Genomic DNA, 22,318 nt, shown 5'->3' with positions numbered 1-22,318 from the left:
TCCTTAAAACCAATGGTAAAGGGCAAGGTAATAAGCTGATCAGAAAGCACTGTTATCTCTTAACGTTGTTACAATTTTAAAGATAGCAGAATTTAGCCGACAGGGGGAAAAATAACTGGAAAACTCTTAGAATCCCTATCCCAGTAACTCTTGGAGTGCAGGATAGGGGAAGGGGAAGTAGGAAGTTTCTCCCTTTCAAAATGGAAATCACTCTTTAAATTACCATAAATTTATGGGGGGAAAAAAGTTAAGATTTTTTTTTTTGTCCAGACCTGTGATTTCACTCACGTAGGGTATGCCCAATGAGGAAATTGCCACTGCCAACGTATGTAGGTCAGCAACATTTCTACAACTTCTAAGCTCAGAGCTGCCTTAGGCACTGAGAGGTTCAGTGACTTGCCCAGATCCACAGAGCCTCGGTCAGAGGCAGATCTTGAACCCTGTCCTCTTCAATTTGAGATCAGCTCTGTCCATTATACCGTGCTGCCTCTCCTTCAGGGCAAGTTGCTCAAGTCTGCACATAAGGATTCCTAAATGAATCATGGGATAAAAAGATCATATAAAATTATCTACAGTATCTGTAATTATACACCATTCCTGAATACCAAAACAACTAATACAACAGAACTTTCAAATGCAAACTCAGAGTTTTAGAGGGCAATGCCCTTGTAGCAAAAGAAGGAAGGATTCTGGGCTTCCTTTCCTTGGGGGGTTTCTTCTTGTTACCTTTTGACCTAACATGGGGTATACCTATTCTATGAATGGACATCCCTCAAAAGATCACTAGTCAAAAAGACACCATCACTTAGGCCTTTAGAGACTAGAAACTTGCCGAGCAAGTAAAAAAAGTATTTTGTATTTGGAAGAAGTTAGGGCCAGACTGCTCTTGGGTCTCTGACCTTGAGATAAACAAATGATACAACTACAAGATAAAATTGTATACTGACTTTGAGTTAAATTTACCTAAATTCAAATCACTAAAACTCTTAAGCTCCATGAATCTAAGTAATTTCTTAGGCTTCGTCTTCCACAAACATCCTAACTCTGATGCTTCATCATGACATGGAGATGACTCTCAAAGGCTATGCCAGGAGACCTTAGGGTAAAGTCACACACATGCAAAAGGCTTTTAGTATGGTCCCAAAAACTATATATTTGCTCTCTTAGTACCATTTTAAGTACAATACTCATCATCAACAGGCTTGCCACAAGGTGAATTTTCATCCATGGCAACCGTGAAACTATGAAAAATACAAAGTGGAAAAAAAAAGTCATGAAGTTTTAAAATATTTTATAAACATTAATTTAATTGTTGCCAATCTAAACATGAGATTCTTGCCTAACATCCAACAAGGAGGCAATGTGTGGAAATCAAATCCACCAGGCCTGGAATTCACTTCCTTCCTCACCTCTGCCTCAGAGAATTCCTCTCTACTTCAAATAAAGCTCAAACAACCCCCCTCTATATGAAGCCTTTCTCCTTATCTCCAAACAGCTAGTGCCCTCCTTCCCAAACTACCTTGTATTTAACTACTTTCTACTTATTTCTATTCAATCTGTATGTATTTCTATATGTACTTGCTGTCTTTCCCATTAGACTATAACCTCCTTGCAATTAGGAATTGTTTCCTTCTTTGTACTTGTATCCCCAGCATCTAGCACATATTAGGTGCTTAATAAATTCATACTGAGTGGATGCGGAGTCAAAAGATATGGGTTCAAATCCTCTTCTACTACTTAATATCTGTGACACCTTGGATAAGTCACTTCCATCTCTTACAGGCCTCAGTTTCCTTATCTATAAAATTAGAAGTTAGGACTAGTTGTCTTCTAAGATCTTTCCCAGCTTTAAATCTATGATTTTATGCCACTGGAAGAAATAAATTAAACAGTGTTGACATTTTTACTGTAAGTGAAAATAGAATATATAAAAAAATCACAGCCTAATAGGATGAATGACAGATTGTTTTAGAAGAGGCAAGGCAGAACTAGTGTCATCACTATGCACTCAAAGATGTCAAGGAATAACGTTTCATGAAAAACTCGTTACTCTCATTTTGCAGTATTTATAAGGAATATAAGCAAAAAGATTACAATGAAGATAACTGATGTACCAAAACTGTGCAGGATGAGAAACTAGCAGAAGCTACAAAGCACAATACTCCAAATTAAATCGTCATATATTCTAATACATAATGATTTCAATATAAAATTAGAATAATAGGAAAAAACAATTAGAAAAGATAATTTAAGATTATGAAATATAAGAGATACACGTTTGCCAAATTATGGAAAAGATACTTTACAAAAAGAGACCATTCATGTGGAGAAGCCCAGAGACTGGGAAAGGAGAGAGAGAGAGAGAGAGAGAATGAATATATATGTATGTGCACACCCACAGAAATAGAGAGAAAGACAAGAGGAGTGGCGGGGGAGGGAGGGAACATACCATTACTAGACCTCAAACTATGTTAGGAAGCAGTAGTCATCAAAATTATCTGATAATGGTTAAAAGACAGAGAAGTAAATCAGTGGGATAGACTTGATAAAGAAATAACAAAAACAGCCCCAAAAGGCCTAGTATTTGATAACTCAAAGAATATAAATTACTACGGAAAGAGCTTCCTTTCAGTCAACAGCTGCTGGATAAACTAGAAAGCACTTTGAAAGAAATTAGATTCAGACCAATGGCTTATACATTAAGCTCAAAATTGAGACACAATCTAATAAAAAGGTCACATCATTAAAAAAGTTAGAAGACAACAAGATCAAGTACCTTTCACAACTATGGGTGGGGGAAAAGAAATCTTAATCAAACAGTCTATAGAGGTCATAAAAGATAAAATTAAAATGTTTTTGCAGGAATAAAATACATGACTGAATTAGGAGAGAAACTGTCAAGTGGGAAAATATTTTTATCAAATATCACTGATAAAAGTTTGATACCTAAAACATACAGAAATTGACACAAATATCTAATAAAAGCCACTCCCCATGAAATGAGTGGTCAAATGACAGGAATGAACAGTTTTCAAAAGAATCACAAATTATATGAAAAGAAACGCTAGGGAAGGTAGCCTCACCGTTCCAGATCTTAAATTGTATTATAAAACAGCAATAATTAAAACTACTTAGTACTGGCTAAGAAATAGAGTGGTGGATCAGTGCAATAGGTTAGGTATGCAAGACATAACAGTCAATGACTACAGTAATCTACTATTTGATAAACCCAAAGACTCCAGTTTCTGGGATAAGAACTCACTATTTGACAAAAACTGCTGGGAAAACTGGAAAAGAATATGGCAGAAGTTAGGCACAGACCAAAATCTTACACCCTATACCAAAAAAAGTCAAAATGTGTACATGATTTAGATATAAAGACTGACACCAAGCAAACTAGGACAGCAAGGGTCTGTCAGATTTATGGAGAACAAAAGAAGTTATGACCAAACAAGAGACAGAGATAACATTATAAAATGTAAAACAGGTAATTTTGATTACATTAAACTGAAAAGTTTTTGCACAAATAAAGCCAATGCAACCAAGATTAAGAGGGAAGCAGAAAACTGAGAATTTTTACAACCAGTATCTCTGATAAGGGCCTCATTTCTAATATATGGAGAACTAAGTCAAATTTATAAGAATACAAGTTATTCCCCAATTGATAAATGGTCAAACGATATGAACAGGCAAATTTCAGATGAAAAAAATTAAAGCTATCTATAGTCATATGAAAAAATGCTCTAAATCACTACTGATTAGAGAAATGCAAATCAAAACAACTCTGAGGTACCACATCACACCTATTAGATTGGCCAACATGACTAAATAGGACAATGATAAATGTTGGAGAAGATGTGGGAAAAAATGGAACATTGATGCATTGCTGGTGGAGTTATGAAATGATCCAACAATTCTGGAGAGCAATTTGGAACTATGCACAAAGGGCTATCAAAATGTGCATACCCTTTGACCTGGCAATACCACTTCTAGGGCTGTATCCCAAAGAGATCATAAAAATGGGAAAAGGACCCATATGTGCAAAAATATTTATAGCAGCTCTTTCTGTGCTGGTAAAGAATTGGAAATTGAGGGGATGCCTATCAATTGGGGAATGGCTGAACAAGCTGTGGTATATGAATGTCATCGAATACTATTGTGCTGTAAGAAATGATGAGCCAGCAGACTTCAAAAAAATATAGAAAGACTTGTAGGGACTGATGCTAAGTGAAGTGAGAAGAACCAGGAGAACACTGTATACAGTAACAGCCACATTGTGCAATGACCAACTTTATTAGACTTAGCTCTTCTCAACATTGCAAGGATCTAAGACATCTCCAAAAATCTCATGATGGGAAATGCTATCCACATCCAGAGAAAGAACTATGGAGTTTGAATGCAATCAAAGCATACTATTTGCTCTTTTTTCTTCTTCTCTGTTTTGTTTTGTTTCCTCTTTCTGGTGGTTCCTCCTATTGGTTTGAATTCTTCTTTACAACATGACTAATGTGAAAATATGTTTAACAGGAATGCACATGTAGAGCCTATAACAAATTGCACACCATCTCGGGAAGTAATGCAGGGAGGGAGGGGGAGAAAATTTAAGCCTTTGGAAGTGACTGTTAAAAACTAAAAATAAATTAATTTTTAAAAGTTTTTAAAATTAAAAATAAATAATAAATAAAAAAGAATGATAAACTACCAATGACCACATGAAAACGTGCTCTAAATCTCTCATAAAAGAAATGCCAATTAAAATAACTGAGGTTTCACCTCACACTCTCGAATTGGCAAGGATAAAAATAAAAGTGAAACATCAATGTTTCAGGAGCTAGGGGAAGGCAGGCACATTGAAGGGCTGTTGGTGCTTAGTGCCACCATTCAGGGTTTCGAATTGTGTGATATACATACGTAACAAGACGAGCCTTAATAAAAATAAAAAGAAAGGGTTTGACAAATGATATTCCAGAGAATATCACTTCTTTACAGTCACACAACTGAATAAAACAAACAAAAACGTCCCACTGTGTTTATTTAGAGCCAGAAGGGTTCTCATAAGTCATCCAATCGAGCCCCTTCATTTTACAGAAAGCATTTAGGGTCCAGAGAAGGAAGAAAAGAGGCTTAAGTACCTACTACGTGTCAGGTAATCTGCTAAGCATTTTACAAATATTACCTCATTTGATCCTTAAAATAACCCTGGAATTAAGTGCTCTTATTATCCCATCTTCTAGTTGAGGAAAACTCAGGTACAGAGGTTAAGTGACCTGCCCAGGACAGTGAATTCATGGTGTTCACTTAAGAGAATTCACACGGCATTTTGGCATCTAGGTGGCACAGTGGAGAGAATATGGGTATGGAATCAGTGAAGACTTATGGGCAAGATTTAAATTTAGTTCTTCCTGACTCTAGGCCCACCACACTACCCACTGTGTCATCTGTCTATCAAAATACCATGGTAAAAAGCTGTGATTCTTAGAGTACCACAACCTTTAGAGAATTAAAACATAAGGTTTCCAAAGAACAATGAAGAGATAATGGACAGGCATAAATAAACCAAAGCAAAAAACACTTGTACACAAGTAGTGACATAAAAGTTGCCTTCAGAGATTTATGATTCAAAAAAGAAGACGCCAATTTTAGAAAAGAGAACTGAACAATTTATTGATCAGATCCCAAAGGTAAAAAATTCCAGGACCAGAGAGAGACTTACAAGTAATTCTATCATACATTCAAATAACAATTAATTCAAATATTACATAAACTATAAAAACAGAAAAGAAGGCATCTTACCAAACTCCTAAAATAAATATAGTCCTTCTGCTCAAACCCAGGAGAGGTAGAGAAAAAAATAATAGACCAGTATCTCTAATGAATACTGACACAATAATATTAAATATTAGCAAAGAGGTTACAACAACATATTCAATCCACTACGATCAAGAAAATGAAGTGGGATGGTTATGCAGCAAAACAAGAGATAACAGTTTGATACCCAATCTACTACACTGGTCCACATAATGTTCAAAGAGGCATTGGAAGGACTTCAGCATGTTGCATGACCACACCATGAAAGAATTAGGGAAAACATTGATAAGCATTTCACAAAATGAGATGGTATGGGTCAATTGTTATCTATACCACTAAAGTAGCTAATTTCAATGAGATTGTTAGACTCACTGAAGTATTAAAATGTGATTTTAATCAATGGTGTTTTTTTAAGTACACATTTCCAAGTTTTCGCAAAATCAAATAATCCTCACAATATAAATGACCTAACCCTTCCTTTCCTTTTTCAAGATTTCCAGAAATGTAAAATCTCTAGTCACAAGCCATTATGGAAACTGGTAACAACGGACAAATTAAGACAAGATTACAATATCTGAAATATACAATACTGGGACAGTTAGGTGGCAGAGTAGATAGAGCACTGGCCCTGAAGTCAGGAGGACCTGAGTTCAAATCCAGCCTCAGACACTTGATACTTACTAGCTGTGTGACCCTAGGCAAGTCACTTAACTCTACTGCCTAGGCCCCCCCCCAAAAAAATACAGCACTGAATAAATTCAACTATAAAATTAAATTCCTAAATATCTGTGTAGATGCCAATTTTTAAAATTCATAACATTTTTTATAATCTAAATCTCGTACACACGAATTCTTAATCTTTTTACAGCAGTAGTATGCTTTCAGGAGACACCCTATACATAATTTTCAAACTCTAAAGAAAAACATTTATTTCCACATACGGATTTAAATTCAAAAGAAACAGTCCAACTAAAATGCAAAATGCCTGATCATATACATACCTGTCTGGAATACAAGCTCTTTTCCTCCAACACCAGCTGCTTCCAGGTTAATAAATGCTCGAATCAAGTTAGCCCAGGGGTGCTGGGTAATGAAGCCATGACTGGCCTTAATGAAAAATATGGAAAAAATAAATAAATTAAGTTGTGTTCTAAGACACCATCACATCTAATCACTATAAGGAAAGAACTTCCCTAATGAAGAACTGGAAACACAAAACACATTTTCTCAAAAGTAATAACTAACAAAGAACAAATTTATCTGGGATTCAGTGTGCTACAGTTGAAAAAACAGTAAGTGATTAGGAGTCTTTAGTTCAAGGCTCTAGTCTACTCCCTATCATCTAACAAATAACATGAACATTAGCAAGTCACCTTAATGTGAGAGCTTCAATTTTCTCATCTATGAAATGGGAATATCTAATTGTCTGCCTCATATAATTACTGTAAGGATGTGTGACTCTGACTCTTAAATTCTGGGAAAGATAAACTGAGTGAAAGCATACCAATAACCCAATTCATCAACCTCTTTAGGTCTCAGTACCACCAGTGAAGCTAGGGGGGTTACCTCTCTCCCACTCCTATCCCAGGAGAAAGAACAATGGGAGATAAAAAGAAATAGATGCTAAAATAAAGAAGTGGAGGAAGAAAGAAGAAATAGGGAGGTGCATATGTTAGGAAGTTATCATCAATTTTTGGAGGGCACTACTATCACAAGTTGTCTACAGCCTGACCTGTTAACTTTAAAAAAAAAATCTGCTACAAGAATAACTATGACCGGTGAGAATGGAAAAAATATTAAGCAACTCTTCAAATCAAGAGCTATAGAGAAACTATTATGTCATGAACTTTATAACACATTTAATAACAAAAATTAGTATCTAAGACCAGTTTTTAAAAATCAATAAAAAAACCTAAGAGTTGAATGGGACCTTAGATATTTAATCCAACCCCCTCATTTCACAGAGAAACTGGAGCTGAGATACAGTCCTATTTTAAAATCACTATTTAAAGAAATATTGCAGTAATTTGTTTCTTAAATCAAATCATTTTCATGTCAAATGAAACACTCTAATCCCTACTTTCTGTTTTAAAAGTTTATATTTTCATGAATTGCTTTTGTAAAAAGGAACAAATGTTATTTTTAGAATTTATTTTTAAACCTTTCTCTGTCCATCATTCCCCTATATGTATCCACCTATTAAAATGTTAAGAAATTTGAGGGTAAAAACTTTTCTCTTTTGTGCCTGTATTCCCAGTTTAGCACTTTTTCATTTACTCATAGTGCTGCCAGAAAATAGGCAAAAACATTCCATCTATCATTTGTACACAATACAACTTTTTTCTCTCAAATAAAAGACATTTCATCAAGCTTAGTATTCAAAACAGTGATAACTACTTGCAAGACATTTTCTTCAGCTCCATTAAAGAGGAATATGAGAGCATGTTGTAAGGCTTCTGACGATGTTGACAAAACTCGTAAGATTTCGAGCATCACTGAACAGCTAACTGCATCATCACTGGCACCTTTGGAAAAGAAATGATAGATCTGCAACATGAAATGTGTTTCTAAATTGCTGTTTTTATAGCTTTCATAACCTAATTTTACATGACTACAAATGAAGTTTAACTAGTCATTTCTCTCACTATTTAGTCTACTGGGACCATCACATTTAAAACACACTTTTAATTTCTTCCCATTCCCAATGCCACTACCCTGGTTCAGGCTCTCGTTATCAAACCCATAGTTTCTAATCCATCTCCCCACCCAACACAGCTTTGTATGATACTACTTCTCTTCTGTATCCTATATTCCATCCAAACTTAACTACTTGATATTTCCCTAGTCTTAGAATGTCCTCCATCCCCTTCCCCTCTATCCCTATTTCTACCAGTTAATAATTCTTATCATTCAAGACTCAATTAAAAAACTAAGTCTGCCATGTTAAAATTCCTGATCTGTGGACCTCTCCCTTCCCCCAGCTTAAAATGATCACCTATCGATTCACTCAGGTACTTCTTAGACACTTCTCTCCTGAATTAGTCATTAACATTGCATCTTATTCTCCCCCTCATAGATTTTAAGTTCCCTGAGGGTATAGACTCCTCTTATTTTGAAACTTCCTAAATGGTTACAAAAGTACTTTGTACATAGCATAACCCAGAGGTGAGGAACCTGTGACCTTCTAGGTCCTTGACTGAATCCAAGTTTTACAAAACAAATCCTTTTATTAAGGGGATTTGTTCTGTGAAGTTTGGATTCAGTTATATGGCCACATTTGAGGATCTAAAGGCCACAGGTTGCCCACTCTGGAATAACCTAATTAAATTGCTCTGTTAAATTTATAGGTGCTATATGCTTTCCTAATAGATAACTCATAAAAACATCATAAGATTTAAAGCTTGCAAGGACCTTTGGGATCATTTAGGTCTAATAGTTCTCAACCTGTAAATCACAGCATTACTGTCAGGAATCCAATAATTCACATATATATCAAGCACTGTCACTGTGATTTCCATTTAGCTCCCATAAAATAGTTTTAAAACGCTACTGAATTCATAGTTGCTTTTGGTGATCACATATTTTCTCTATCAACAAATGCTAACTACTGTCACATGGGAGCCCATAGTTTTTTATATTGAAAATGAATCTTTATACTAGATAAGACCAATGCTCTCCTCTAGTCATTTTACAAACGGTAAACCAGAGCCCACAGGGGTGGTAAACACAGAGGCAGAAAAGCTGAACTTAGGGATTTCAGCAAACTGTTTTTTTCTGGCTTTGAATCCAATGCTTTCAACTAACTCTACCACACTGAAAACGAGAAGCAAGGAACTGTAGATATTCTCCAAAAAAATGAACTGTCTAACCAAGAAGGGACCCTCCCTTCAAGGTTTCAATATTAATAACACAGAGAAAACTCTACTTTAAAAAGCCCTAAACTAGGGCTTCATAACCTAGAGTCTATAGATTCATTTCTTTGCGGGAGGTTTTTTTAAATTTGGATAACTGCATTTTCCTATATTTTCCTTTGCAATCCTTGGTACATTATGCCTTTAAAAACATCATTCCAAAGAGTCCATAGGCTTCATCAGACACTGTCAATGGGGTCTAGGACACAAAAAAGGTGAATTCCTGCCCATAAGTAAAATTAGTTCTCTTGGACCCAGTACAATCTCAGACAACAAAGTTATCTCACAGACTCAGACTGTCAGAGCTAGAAAAGAGTTTAAATCATCTAAACCAATCTCCTCCTTTTCACAAATGAGTAGTGAAGCATATGTATATGAGTGGATATAGTCATGATAACAGAGGCAGCAAACAGCAGAGATGGGACAAATTCAGATTTGAATCTAATAAAACAGGCTTACTAATGCCATTATTTTAGTTGTTGTTGTTGTTCAGCTATGCCTGATTCTTTGTGACCCCATTTGGTGTTTTTTTGGGCAAAAATACTGGAGTAGTTTGCCATTTCCTTCTCCAGCTCATTTTACAAATGAGGAAACTGAGGCAAACAGAGTTAAGTGACTTGCCCAGGGTCACACAGCTAGTAAGTGTCTGAGGCCAAATTTGAACTCATGAAGCCAAGTCTTCCTAACTTCAGGCCTGGCACTCTATCCACCGTGCCACATAGCTACCCAAATGCATTGATTAGCAGACCTTGAAAAAAAAGAACAAGATTTCTTAGAAAGCAAATACAATTTCCAGATAAATCTGGAAATGACTGTGATTAAAAAAAAAGGCACTAACATAACCTTTAAAAAAAAATGCTGTCACTAACAAACTGAAAAGCCCAAGAAAACTTTAATCATCAGAATCAACATGTTGCAAATGACCAAAATGTGGGGTTTTTCTCAACACACTGATTTATAGTGATTTACATGATGAATTTTTTAAACTCTTTAATCAGAGGAATAATAATCTTTTAAATAGGCTCAAGAAGCTAAGCAGTATAGCTATTCTCAGCAATACAATGATCTAATACAATTCTAAAGGAGTTATGATGAAAAATGCTACCCACCTCCAGAGAAAGAACTGGTAAGAGTCTGAATGCATATCAAAGCATACTATTTTTACTTTGCTTATTTTTCTTGTTTTTTTTTTGTTTGTGTATTCTTTTGCTATATAGCTAACATGGAAATGTTTTGCACGACTGCATATGTATAATCAGTATCAAACTGCTTGCCCTCTCAAGCACAGGGGAGGTATAAAAGGGAGAGAATTTGGAGCCCAAAAATTTTTTTTTAAATATCAAAAATTGTTTTCACATGTAATGGAAACAAAATTTATTGTAAAAAAGGGCAGCTAAGCCCTAATACAACATTTCTCAAACTATGGATCATGACAATAATGGGATTATAGGAAAAAGGTCTAAAGCAGGTGTGGGGAACCTACAACTTCGAGGCCACATGTGGCCCTCTAGGTCCTCAAGTGCAGCCCTTTGACTAAATCCAAACTTCACAGAACAAATCCCCTTAATAAAAGGATCTGTTCTATAAAATTATAACTTCAGCTCCTTCCAAACAGTGCTAGGCCCTCTCTTTGAACCGTCTCAGCATCTTAAGAGAGTTGTCCTTAACTTCTACTACTTGTCCTGCCACTAGAACTCTACCTCTGCCACCTTTGAAGCTTCCCCAAAATTTTTGGTTTTCATTACAATGGAGGGAATTTTGATAGTGATGGGTAGCTATCATCTTTCCTATGGAAGGTATTTTTGAATGCTTACCTCCAAGGAATTGATGAAATGAAAACATTTGAGAACTCTTAATCTAAAGCATAGCATGTTGATGAAATAGTTAACTAGAAGAGTAGAAAGGGATATGCGTTATTAGTCAGAATCAGCCATTAGGTTTAAATATTTTCAAGAAACTGAGGAAGGATCCTCTCCCCTCAACCCAAACCATAGTAAGTGAGGAGGAGCACTGATGGAAAATGTTACAACATAAAAAGGTATTCATTTTTATAAGTTAATATATTAAGTCAAGAGGCTCTGAATATCATTCCCTGCCCTGACACTGACAGTTTGATTTCACTTCATCAAGACTATAAAATGAGCCTAACCATAAGATTTAAATGAGCCTTTAGTTTCTTAAACAACATAAAAAGTAATAATAACTATCATGCTAGAATAGAATTTTATATACATTCTAAATTAGCAGAAGCTCCTAATATCTACCTAAGCTACCAATTTTAGCTGTTAAAATCCATGCTACAGTTTTAGAGTCAACAGCAATTTAACTACAACTCAAGAAGAAACAGTTTATTAAACTATACTTGCTTCAGTAATGATGGCACTCTATGGCAACAGAGTCCAAGGTATTTATAAGGCATTACTGGACTGGATTATAACTAAATTAAGCTAAAAGCAATAATGAAGGAATTATCTTATTTGTATAAGTAGCTCTCATAAAAACCTGAAACCATCAAATACCAGATCAAGTTGTAACAAACACTAAGCTCAAACTTTGTAAAAGCTGCTGTAAGCAATGTTTTGCAATTTAAAAAAATCAAATAAAAAAGCAAACAACTAATTATTTAAAAGGATGAGAGAAAAGGAAATTTTAGAAAGGTTATACATTGTGAAGGGACGCTCAAAGTAAAATGGTTTGATTTTTTTTTAAATAAAGCTTCAACTGATTCCTTTTTATACTAACAGTCCCACTGTCTTACATGCAGCCTGAGATAGCTCAAATATCTTTTCAAGACTCAAAGAAAACAGGATAGTATAGAGACAGCTGTCGTAATGGACAGAGGTCCAGCCATGGAGTCAATAAATACAGGGTTCAATTTCTACCTGATATATGTTGGCTTTTGGAACATAGGCAAGTCACTAACACTATCAGTGCCCCAGGCAACTGTCCAAAGACTTCAAGTTATAACTAATGTGCTGAGAGAGTGTCCATACTTTGAATTACTCTATGGAGGGGGCAGCTAGGTGGTACAGTAGAGAAGCACCGGCCCTAGAGGACCCGAGTTCAAATCCTACCTCAGTCACACCATACTCACTAGCTGTGTGACCCTGGGCAAGTCACTTAACCCCGATTGCCTTACAAAAAAAAAAAAAGAATTACTACATGGAGATAAAGTCAAAGGACCAAACAGAAAAAAAAAAGTTTGTGTATGTGTATGTGTGTATGTATGTATGTGTAAAAGAACTTGGTATTTAGTAGATGTCACTTTTCCTTTAACCTTAAATTTGAAGTACTCCCACAAACATTGTCCCTTACACCAACAACCTGGAACCATAAGGCAGATATACATATATAAGTAACTGCTTTCTGTAACATTATTTTTAGCAGTTATTTCATTTAGTAGGTATTTAGGAAGTATTGAGAAGCACTTTAGAAATACATACCAGCAGGTCTTTTCTAGGGCAGCTAGGTGGCCCAGTGGATAGCATACCAGGCCTGTTGTGAGGAAGATTTGAGTCCAACTATGACCTCAGACAACTGCTAGCTGTGTGACCCTGGGCAAGTCATTTAAACCCTATTTGCTTAAGTTCCTCATCTGTAAAATGGGGACACACTTGAAAAGGAAATGGCAAACCACTCTAGTACCTTTGCCAAGGAAACCTCATGGATTTTGAGTCATGCAGAGTCTGACATGACTGAAAAACAAGGTGTTGTCTATCTAAAGTTTCCATATTACAAATGCCTACTATATTATGCTAATATAATTTTTGAAGATGGTATATTTTGGAGAATTTGTGACACTTACCTTGGTAATTTATGACTACTGAAAGTCACATTTTTGATTCTTTTGCACTTTCCACATAAGAATTTAATAAAAATTTGTTGAATAAATGATCCTTTAAACAGCATAAACATGCTGAGTGAAGTGAGCAGAACCCAGAGGACTTTGTATACAATAGCAGCCACGTTATACAATGACTAAGAATGTTAAACTGAACCCTTCTCAGCATTACAAGGATTTAAGACATCTCCAGAGGCCTCGGGATGGAAAATGCTGTCCACATCCAAAGAAAGAACTATGGAAGTCGAATCGCTCTCACTTATTTTACCTTAAGTTGAGTTTGTTTCATCTTTCTGATGGTTCCTCCTATTGGTTTTAATTTTTACTTACAACTTCACTAATGTGAAAATATGTTTAATGGGTATGTAAATGTAAAGCCTATGTCAGATTGTGTGCCGTCTTGGGGCGGGGGAGAAAAGGGAGAAAAAATTTTCAACTCAAAAGCATACGGAAAAAAAAATTTAAAAATAAAATAAAATAAAATAAATTAAAAAAATAAACAGCATGAACAAATAGAATACAGCAGTATAAAAAAAAGAACAGGAACGCAAGGACAGTAAAATGCTATAAAATCAAAATTTTAAAGTAATTAAAATTGTACCTATATATATGTCAAAAACTAAAAAGTAATGGAAAGATTTTTCCTGAATACAGTATTACTAGAAAACAAGAGCTAAAATTATATATGATGGAGAAACAGAGATACTCATTTAGAAATTATTTGAAAGTTGATCAGACCCATGGATTTGGAAAAAATAGGGTCAGATCCCAGCAATGTTACTTACTACCAGCGGTTTCTTCATCTAAGGAAATGAAAGGGTTAGACTAAATGACGTCTAAGGACCAGCTCTCATTCTATGATACTATGACTACAATCGACATCTATTTGACAGAGTTATAGACACAGTAACAAGCATAAAAAAAAAACACTAAGAGAATACGCACTAGCAACAAAAAAGGCTAAAAAATAACTCTACTTAAGGGCCACATAATTGTATGTGCAGAAAGCCCAAAAGACTACAAAAAATTAATAGATGTACTAGGTTAATTTAGTAACACAGTAAGATACAATATAAGCCCACAAAAGTAACTTACATTTTTATATATACTTAACAAAAATCAGAAAAAATCAAACAAATGCGATTTATGTTAATGGGGGGAAAATGAATCAAATAATTGGGTACCAAAATATGCTCAAAACCTATATAAAAACAACTCTGAATACCAATGAACACCTGACAAAATTACATTAAGTAATTAAATTTGTTTGGAAAAACAAAGACAAAAGCAAAGGAAAACTACAAAAAAATCAAAAAGACTTGCTTTGCCAGATTTTCTAATGATAATTTTATCACTACCTGATTTTTTTTAAAGCTACATCAATGAGAAAACCTAAAAATAAAATTAAATGTATAAAAAGATTAAGAATAGAGACTGGACCTGTGATTTCACTGATAAAGGCAACTTCCAAATGGGAAAACTCCTATCAAAGCTGCTTAGTTTCGTAGGTTTCCTAGGGCACTGAGAGGTTTAGGGACTTCTATGCTTACACAGCCATGTGTCTGTCAGAGGCAGGCCTTGAATCCACTCAGATTAAAATGTAATTGGGAAATATTTATCAAAATAAATGAAAATCAATAGAACATAATATTAATATATGGTCAACATGTGGCCAGCAGGGATCTTTATATATGATTTAGTGGGCCACCATTTCTATTTGATTTGACACCACTGATCTACAACATTCTGCCTCGCCTAAAAATGATTAGTATTTTAAAACTCCAAAGCTACAAAACCACTAGGAAAAAAAAATTCAATAAAAATTGTTCCAAAAATTACATAGCTATATAGTAAAAGATTATGTGAGACTCAAAACTTACCACATATTCTATGGTAAAGTCAAATTCAATCAGTATTCTAAATGTTTACACATATAAAAATTTCTATTGAACAACTGGAAGAAATTATTTAATATATAATCTACAGATTTGATTAAATAAAAATAACTTCATTTGCAAAATGAAAAGCAATTTATCCAAAATAAAAAAGCAAATGAGGTACCTCTGCAGTAAGCATTTCTGATAAAAATATGACATCCAGACTCCATGAGGGAATGATACAGATTTACAAGAGTAATATCAAATCACCAATGAATAAACAGCCAAAGGATTTGGAATGACAATTCTTTTAACACAAAAACTGTTAATGTCATTATTTTAAAAATCCTCTAATCATCAGAGAAGTGAAAATTAAAACAAGTCAGGGATAAAATCTGACACCTAAAATAGCAAAGGTAAGTAAAACTGATCAAATTCAGAGTTGGCAGGGCTGCAGGGAAATAAGTATGCTATCACATTGCTAGTAAAGCCATAAAATGGTACAATCTTTTTAGAAAACAACCAGGCAACACACAATAAAAGTTACAAAACTGATCACACCCTTTGACCAAGTGATTTCACTTGTAGGGCTATAGTCTAGGGATATTACTAAAGATTTGAAAAAAATAACCTATCTGCACAAAAATAGGCAGACCTGTTTTATTTGTGGGAACAAAGAAATGGAAATAATCTACATATCCAGTAATTGAGGAATGGCTAAAAAAAAAAGTAAAGAAACATTATTGTACCATAAAAGTGACAATTAACTGATGTAATAATTTAGTAACACAGCAAAGATACAAAAACAAATACATAAAAATATAGCAAGATTTCTACAAAGTAATACAGATGGGAAAAAAAGAGAATTACACACTAATACCATCACCTTATTTAAAAAGGATGGCAGGAACAAAACTTTTTAAGTACCCCGACAAAGGGAAATCAGAAAGGTATATAAAGAAATTATAAACAATTTTTTTAAATTTTTTTAATCAAAATATAAAGTTTTGAGTTTTAAGATTCTATTAGACATTTTATTTTTTTTTGGTTGTTGATATTTTCTCAATTTCTTTTTAAGCTTATAACTTTTCAAAACATACACATAATAGGGTATCAGTACAGAAATCCTAACTAAATTTTAGACTGGGGAAAAAAATTTAAACTAGTGTCTAATTAAAACCTGGTTGCAAAATAGGCACCATTCCATTTTTTTTAAGTGACTAAATATATGGTACTACGAGCAAATATAACATGCTTTGTACCACTCTAGCAATTAAGCATTTCAAGAAAGCAACCGAGACTATGATTTCAAATGGAGACAGAAGACCACTTGTGACCTTGGGCACTTACATGCTTCAAACCTATTTCCACTTTAGTCAAGTGAGGAAGTTGGGTATGATGATTCTCAGATTCCTTCCAGCTCACTATATTACTTACAAAAAATGCATCAACATGTACTTTCACTGTTCACCTCTTTAAATATCACCTAACTTTTACTTCTCAAGCTATTCTTATCAAGGATATTAGACCCAAGGAATGTTTAAAGATGTCTTTTATTATTTTGTCAAAGTATTTTCTGGGTAAAAATTACTAATTTGGCACTTAAAACAACATAGTACACCCAAGTGGAACTAAAGTCCCCAAGTGGAGGTCAGTGGCAACATGTCAAGTGAAATCAAAGCTGACAAAGTTTCTGGAACAAAAATGACACTCAATGCCTGACAGCACCAATGGACAATGGTGCTGCTATAGCTATCACAGTGAAAAACAGGGTACTCGTATCTGGTGCACAATCAAAGAGCAAATCCTCAGTTAATGCACAACTTTCTAATCCTCTTATCTTCTAAAACAGCAAATACTTCAACAGAGAAAATCTAAATTGATGTCATTTTCAGGACATCAGCAAGTCAATTTATTGTTCAACACATTACTAATGTTATCAAAATAAGAATACCCATGGCCATGAGTGCTAGTACAAGCCTAGAATCTCTGCTTCTGGTTGGCATATCACTAAAGATTGGGAGTTCTGAGCTACAGTAGGCTAAAGCAGAACAGGTAAATACACTAACAATGGGACTAATACGGGAAGTCCCTGGGAGTCCTTCTCCCTCAGACAGTCCCAGGCTGCCTATAGGAATGGGCAAAAAGCCCAAGTGCGGAAAAAGCAGGTTAAAACTTCTTTATCAGGGGCAGCTAGGTGGCACAGTGAATAGAGCACTGGCCCTGGAGTCAGGAGGACCTTAGTTCAAATCCAGCCTCACGGACATAACACTCACTATCTGTGTGACTCTGGGCAAGTCACTTAACCCCAACTGCCTCACCAAAAAAAAGAAAAAAATTCTGTATCAATCAGTACTGGGATTAACCTCTAAGTGGCACTTTGAGATAGGGAGATTCAATCTCACCATCACTTCCCTGGACCTCAGCAATAAAGAAGAAATTAAAACTATCCATGAAATGGTGAGCCATTACCACACAAACCGGGTTTTAGACCAAATATTCTTTACCTTTTTTGTGTGTGTCATGGACCCTCTCTATCTTAGCAGTCTCGTGAAACCTATAGAACCCCTTTTCTCAGAATAAATGATTGAAGGAAATGATAAACATCAGATAGATGTTAGTGAAAATGAATATGCATTTTTTTTCTCATACAAGTTCATGGACTCCTGAAATCTATCCATAGACTCCAGGTTAAGAACCCCTGGTTTAGACAAGTGATATTCCCTAGTTTAAAATAATTAATAACAGCATGAGCATACCTGGAGAATTTGCTACTGAGTCAAAATGACAATTGGACAGTACTGCATGCTGTGCTCCACTGCTAGGTTCCAGCTTTACTACAACATTGGTTATGTTATCATAATAGCTAGTAAATCCTCCTAAGAAGTCAATGCTGAAGGACCCTGTTGGTCGTTGCACATCTACTGAAATCTTGTGAATGCTGCTGCTTTCAGCTTTGATCAGTTTAATCTGCTCCAAGAGGTAGTTAACTGTGAGAACTTCATTTTCTAGGCTTCCTGTAGTTCTGGGACCAATAGAAGTTATATGTTCAAGATAATTCCTACAAAAAACCAAAAAGAGTAAAATGATAAAAGATTTGCTAAGCTAAAAGCACCACAGTACTACAGAAAAAGCCACATCTACCTATACAGCTTAAATAAGTATTTATCAGTAGTAAGGGATCATCACTTTATTAAGCATATTTTGAAATAATCTATAAATTCCTATTAACATTTCATTTTTGGTCCTCATCACCTGACAGTAGGGTTTGGAATCTAAAAAATTATTTTTAAAAATTCCAATATAATCAATCGTTTACAGTATGAATAAGTCAAGCAATCAAAAGCAATAAAAAGTGTGTCCAAAAGTCATGCCTACTAAGAGCTAGATAGTAACACAATACAACTTTACACAGAGGGTGCAAATTCAGGTGGTTAAAAGTCAGAATGACCTCCTCCTAGTGCACACAAATAACCACCCTACAGATAAAGTTGTACTTGGGCCAAAACTAAACTTATGCAAAAAGATAATTAGCTAAAGCATGCAGTTACACTCCCTTCCAAAAGATCATGACAGATAAACCACTTAAGAAAACAAGCTTTTTCTGCTTGGTGTCCAAAGCACTTTTTAGTAAGGTAGTCTAGTGAAATGTTTTTCACATAGAATTTTTGACCTTTGTAATACATAGATTACTATACTTTTAATTTCAGTTTACAACAGGATGCATGAGGAACTTTAGACCAACCAAGCCTATCTTAGCTCACTACCCCCTTTTCATCTCAAAATGAGCACAAAAAACCATGATTTTATAAAGGAGTATACAAAACCATCCTTCTTCAATCCTCAATCTGACAAGATTATGCTTTTTTAAAGAACCCAGTCACTTATATATAAATAGAAGTAACTCCAAAAAGGAGAGAGAATGAAAGTCATGCCTCTGAAGGACTAAAAAAACATAAATGGCACATGTCCCCAATTCCTCCACTTATTTGCAGTATCAAAAGTTGGATGGGAACTAGATAATCATTTAGTACAGAAGAGCAAAGTGCAGTCCGGTGGTTTAAAAACACGCCCAGAGTTACACAGATAGTAAATAGAGTAAGTACTAGAACTCGGGAGCTCAAAAGGTCTAACCTTCTCAAAAAGGTCCGCAAGTCCACAAGCATTTATCAAGTGATTGCTATGTGCCAGGCACAGTGCTAAACGCCCGGGATACAAAAGGAAGAGCGGTCCTTACTTTAGAAGATCACAATCCTACCAGAAAGACAGCATAAAAACAACCATGCATACATCCCACTCCCACGTGCTAGCTGTCACTAATAAGAAACTACTCTTGCAGCAGAGTACAGGATGCAAAGCTAGCCCCCAAAGGCACCACATTAGACTAAGCTTTCTTTCGCTCCCCAGCGCTTAGCACGGTGTCTGGTAGGTATAGAGTAAAAGCTTAATAAATGCTCCTTGGCGTGACTTCTAAATTGTAAATGGGAGACTCGGATAATTTAGCGCCAAAAGGTACCTCATTTGGTCCAAACCTGCTCATTTTACGGAGGAAACTGAGGCCCAAGTCTGTTAAGTGACTTGTCCAAGGTCACCGAAAGAGAAAGCACAAGTGGGATCCGAACCCAGGTCCCCTTCTCCTTCCAGATCCGACACCTCAGTTCCACTGCAAGGACAGCTTAGGAGCACTTATTAAACGCTTGCTGTCTGCTCGGCAGCGCGCGGAGATTTGTGCACGTGTGGGGGAGGACAGGAGAAGGAAGGGGGGGGAGGCGGCACCTACCGGGCTCGGAGAGCGCTGAACTCCGGGCGGGGCCCCGAGGAGCCGGGCAACACGAGCTGCCGCAGGGAGAGCTGCACGAGCAGCCGGAGCCCGAGCAGGTAGAGAAGGAGCGCGAGCCCGGCGCGCGCCTCCGACAGCCCGGAACCCGCGGCCCGGCCGCCGTCGCTCCCCTTCCGCGCCCAGTCCCGGGCGCTCGCCCCGACGAGCGGCCCCTGCTCCGAGGCCTCCCGCTCCTCCTGCCCTGGGGCAGCGGGGATCCCTCGGCGCTCCCCTCCGACGCGGAGCCGTCTCACGGCCGCAGAGTGCGAGCCCCACTCCATGGCCGCGAGCCTCGAGCCGCCAGCCCCGAGACCCCGCTGCGGCCACCCGCCCAACCGCCACTGCCCGCCCGCGCCCCGGCAGCCCGGACAGCGCCTCCTGAGAAGCGGACGGAAACTGCACTGGGACAAACTTGTGCTGATTGGTCCTCTCCCGCCGGCCGCCCTGAGCCCGCCCCCTTGGGCGGAGGGAGGCCCTCGGGCGGGAGGGGCGGGGCGGACCGCCGGGCGGGTTCGAGGAGTACGCTCAGGTGGACCGCGGAAATTTCCAGAATGGAAAGTCAAGTCACAGGACCTTCTTTGGAACCGAAAGGAAACTTTAGAAGGCATCCGGGTAGTGGACAGAGCTGAATGAACTATTAAAAGTAAAAACGAAAATCCAGTCCTCCCCAACCGCGCCCCCGGCTGCCCCGTGCAGATTGAGTAGGCTTGGCTCCCTACAGGCCTGTGGGCCGGAGTGAAAATGGAAAGTGGGACAAAGCCTGGTAGCCCCAGGCATCACCCGCCCTGCTGAATCCGATCCCTGGGCTCTCTACGCTCCAGCATCAAACACAAAATTCTGCCTGGTTTTTAAAGCCTTTAGTTACGTAGCCCCTTCCTAGCTTTACTCCCGACCCCCGATCTTAAGATCCAGGACAGTGGCCCCCTTGCCCTTCCTAGCAAACAAAAAGACTCCAAACTCCCAGTTCTGTACATTGTCACTTGAATGCCCTCCCTCCTCACCTGGCCCTCCTGGGTCCTTTCCTTCCTTTAAGTCCTAGCTAAAATTCTATATTCTGCAAGAAGACTGTCTGCAACTCCTTAATGCTAGTGTCTTCCCTCTGAGATTATCTCCAATTTAATAACCATGAGGAGCTTTTGTAGTTGTTCAGTCATTTTAGACTTCACAACCCCTTTTGGGGTTTTCATAGAAAGACACTGGAGTGGTTTGCCATTTCCCTTTCCAGCTCATTTACAGATGAAGAACTTGGGCAAACAGGATTAAGTGATTTGCCCAGGGTCACACATCCAGTGTCTGATACTGGATTTGGACTCAGGTCTTCCTGACTCCAGGCCTGTCTCTATCGTTTACCCCTCTAGCTGCCCTCTATCTATCTATCTACCTCTATATATCTACTACTAGATATCTATTTATATCAATATGTATTTCTAGATATAAACACACATATAGGTATGTACACATATACATATGTGTGTATATATATACATATGCACCTCTGCTTCTGTCTAAAAGCAGGAAGAGATGGCACATGAGTCAACAAGCTTATATGGCACTATGTGCCTGCCAGGCAGTGCACAGTCTCTGCCTATATCTATTTATCTATCTATCTGTGTACATATACAAAGATATATAGATATATATTGTTTTTATGAAGTTGTTTCCCCTTTTAGAATGTGAATTCCTTGAGGTCAGGGATTGTTTTTTGCCCTTCTCTATCCACTAGGGTTTAGCACTGTTTGGCCACACCTGTGTCTCCAAGAAGATTTAGACTATGCTGTGGCCACACCCCCATGAACTGACTAAACCAGGCTAAAGCTGGTCGAAGGTAACCAACTGACCTCAAATCTGTCAGTTAGATGGATGTCTGCCCCAAGCATGTGAAGACTTCCCCTGGTGAAATGGGCAGAGAGAAAAGTTTGTTATGAGGAGAACGAAGGCAGTTGAAGCAGGCACCCCTGAAGATCTTAGAGCTGGTCATCCACTTTGTCCCAGGTATCCACTTCGTCCTACATCATTACCAGTCAATTTTCATCCTGCCACTGGACATCAGTGACTCAGGAAG

At 37.1% G+C, this 22,318-nt stretch overlaps 1 protein-coding gene across 2 annotated transcripts in view; it reads right to left on the bottom strand.

The window, feature by feature from the left end:
- The window catches only part of ERMP1 (endoplasmic reticulum metallopeptidase 1), a 50,759-nt gene extending 30,126 nt beyond the window's left edge, over positions 1-20,633 (bottom strand). The window contains exons 1-4 of one of the 2 annotated variants that reach the window (XM_021006309.2): positions 20,218-20,633; positions 18,197-18,498; positions 8,206-8,333; positions 6,810-6,915 (exon numbers count right to left, since the gene is read on the bottom strand). In XM_021006309.2, the coding sequence (XP_020861968.1) occupies positions 6,810-6,915; positions 8,206-8,333; positions 18,197-18,498; positions 20,218-20,537 (856 nt within the window). In that variant the 5' untranslated portion in view covers positions 20,538-20,633. The remainder of the gene's footprint in view (positions 1-6,809; positions 6,916-8,205; positions 8,334-18,196; positions 18,499-20,217) is intronic. The other variant, XM_021006308.2, reaches the window with a different exon arrangement.
- Between the last annotated feature and the right edge of the window lie 1,685 nt (positions 20,634-22,318).

Source organism: Phascolarctos cinereus, unplaced genomic scaffold (assembly GCF_003287225.1).
Source record: "Phascolarctos cinereus isolate Bilbo 61053 unplaced genomic scaffold, phaCin_HiC Scaffold_4;HRSCAF=312, whole genome shotgun sequence".
Lineage (NCBI taxonomy): Eukaryota > Metazoa > Chordata > Mammalia > Diprotodontia > Phascolarctidae > Phascolarctos > Phascolarctos cinereus.
This window is presented reverse-complemented; position numbering and strand designations above follow the sequence as displayed.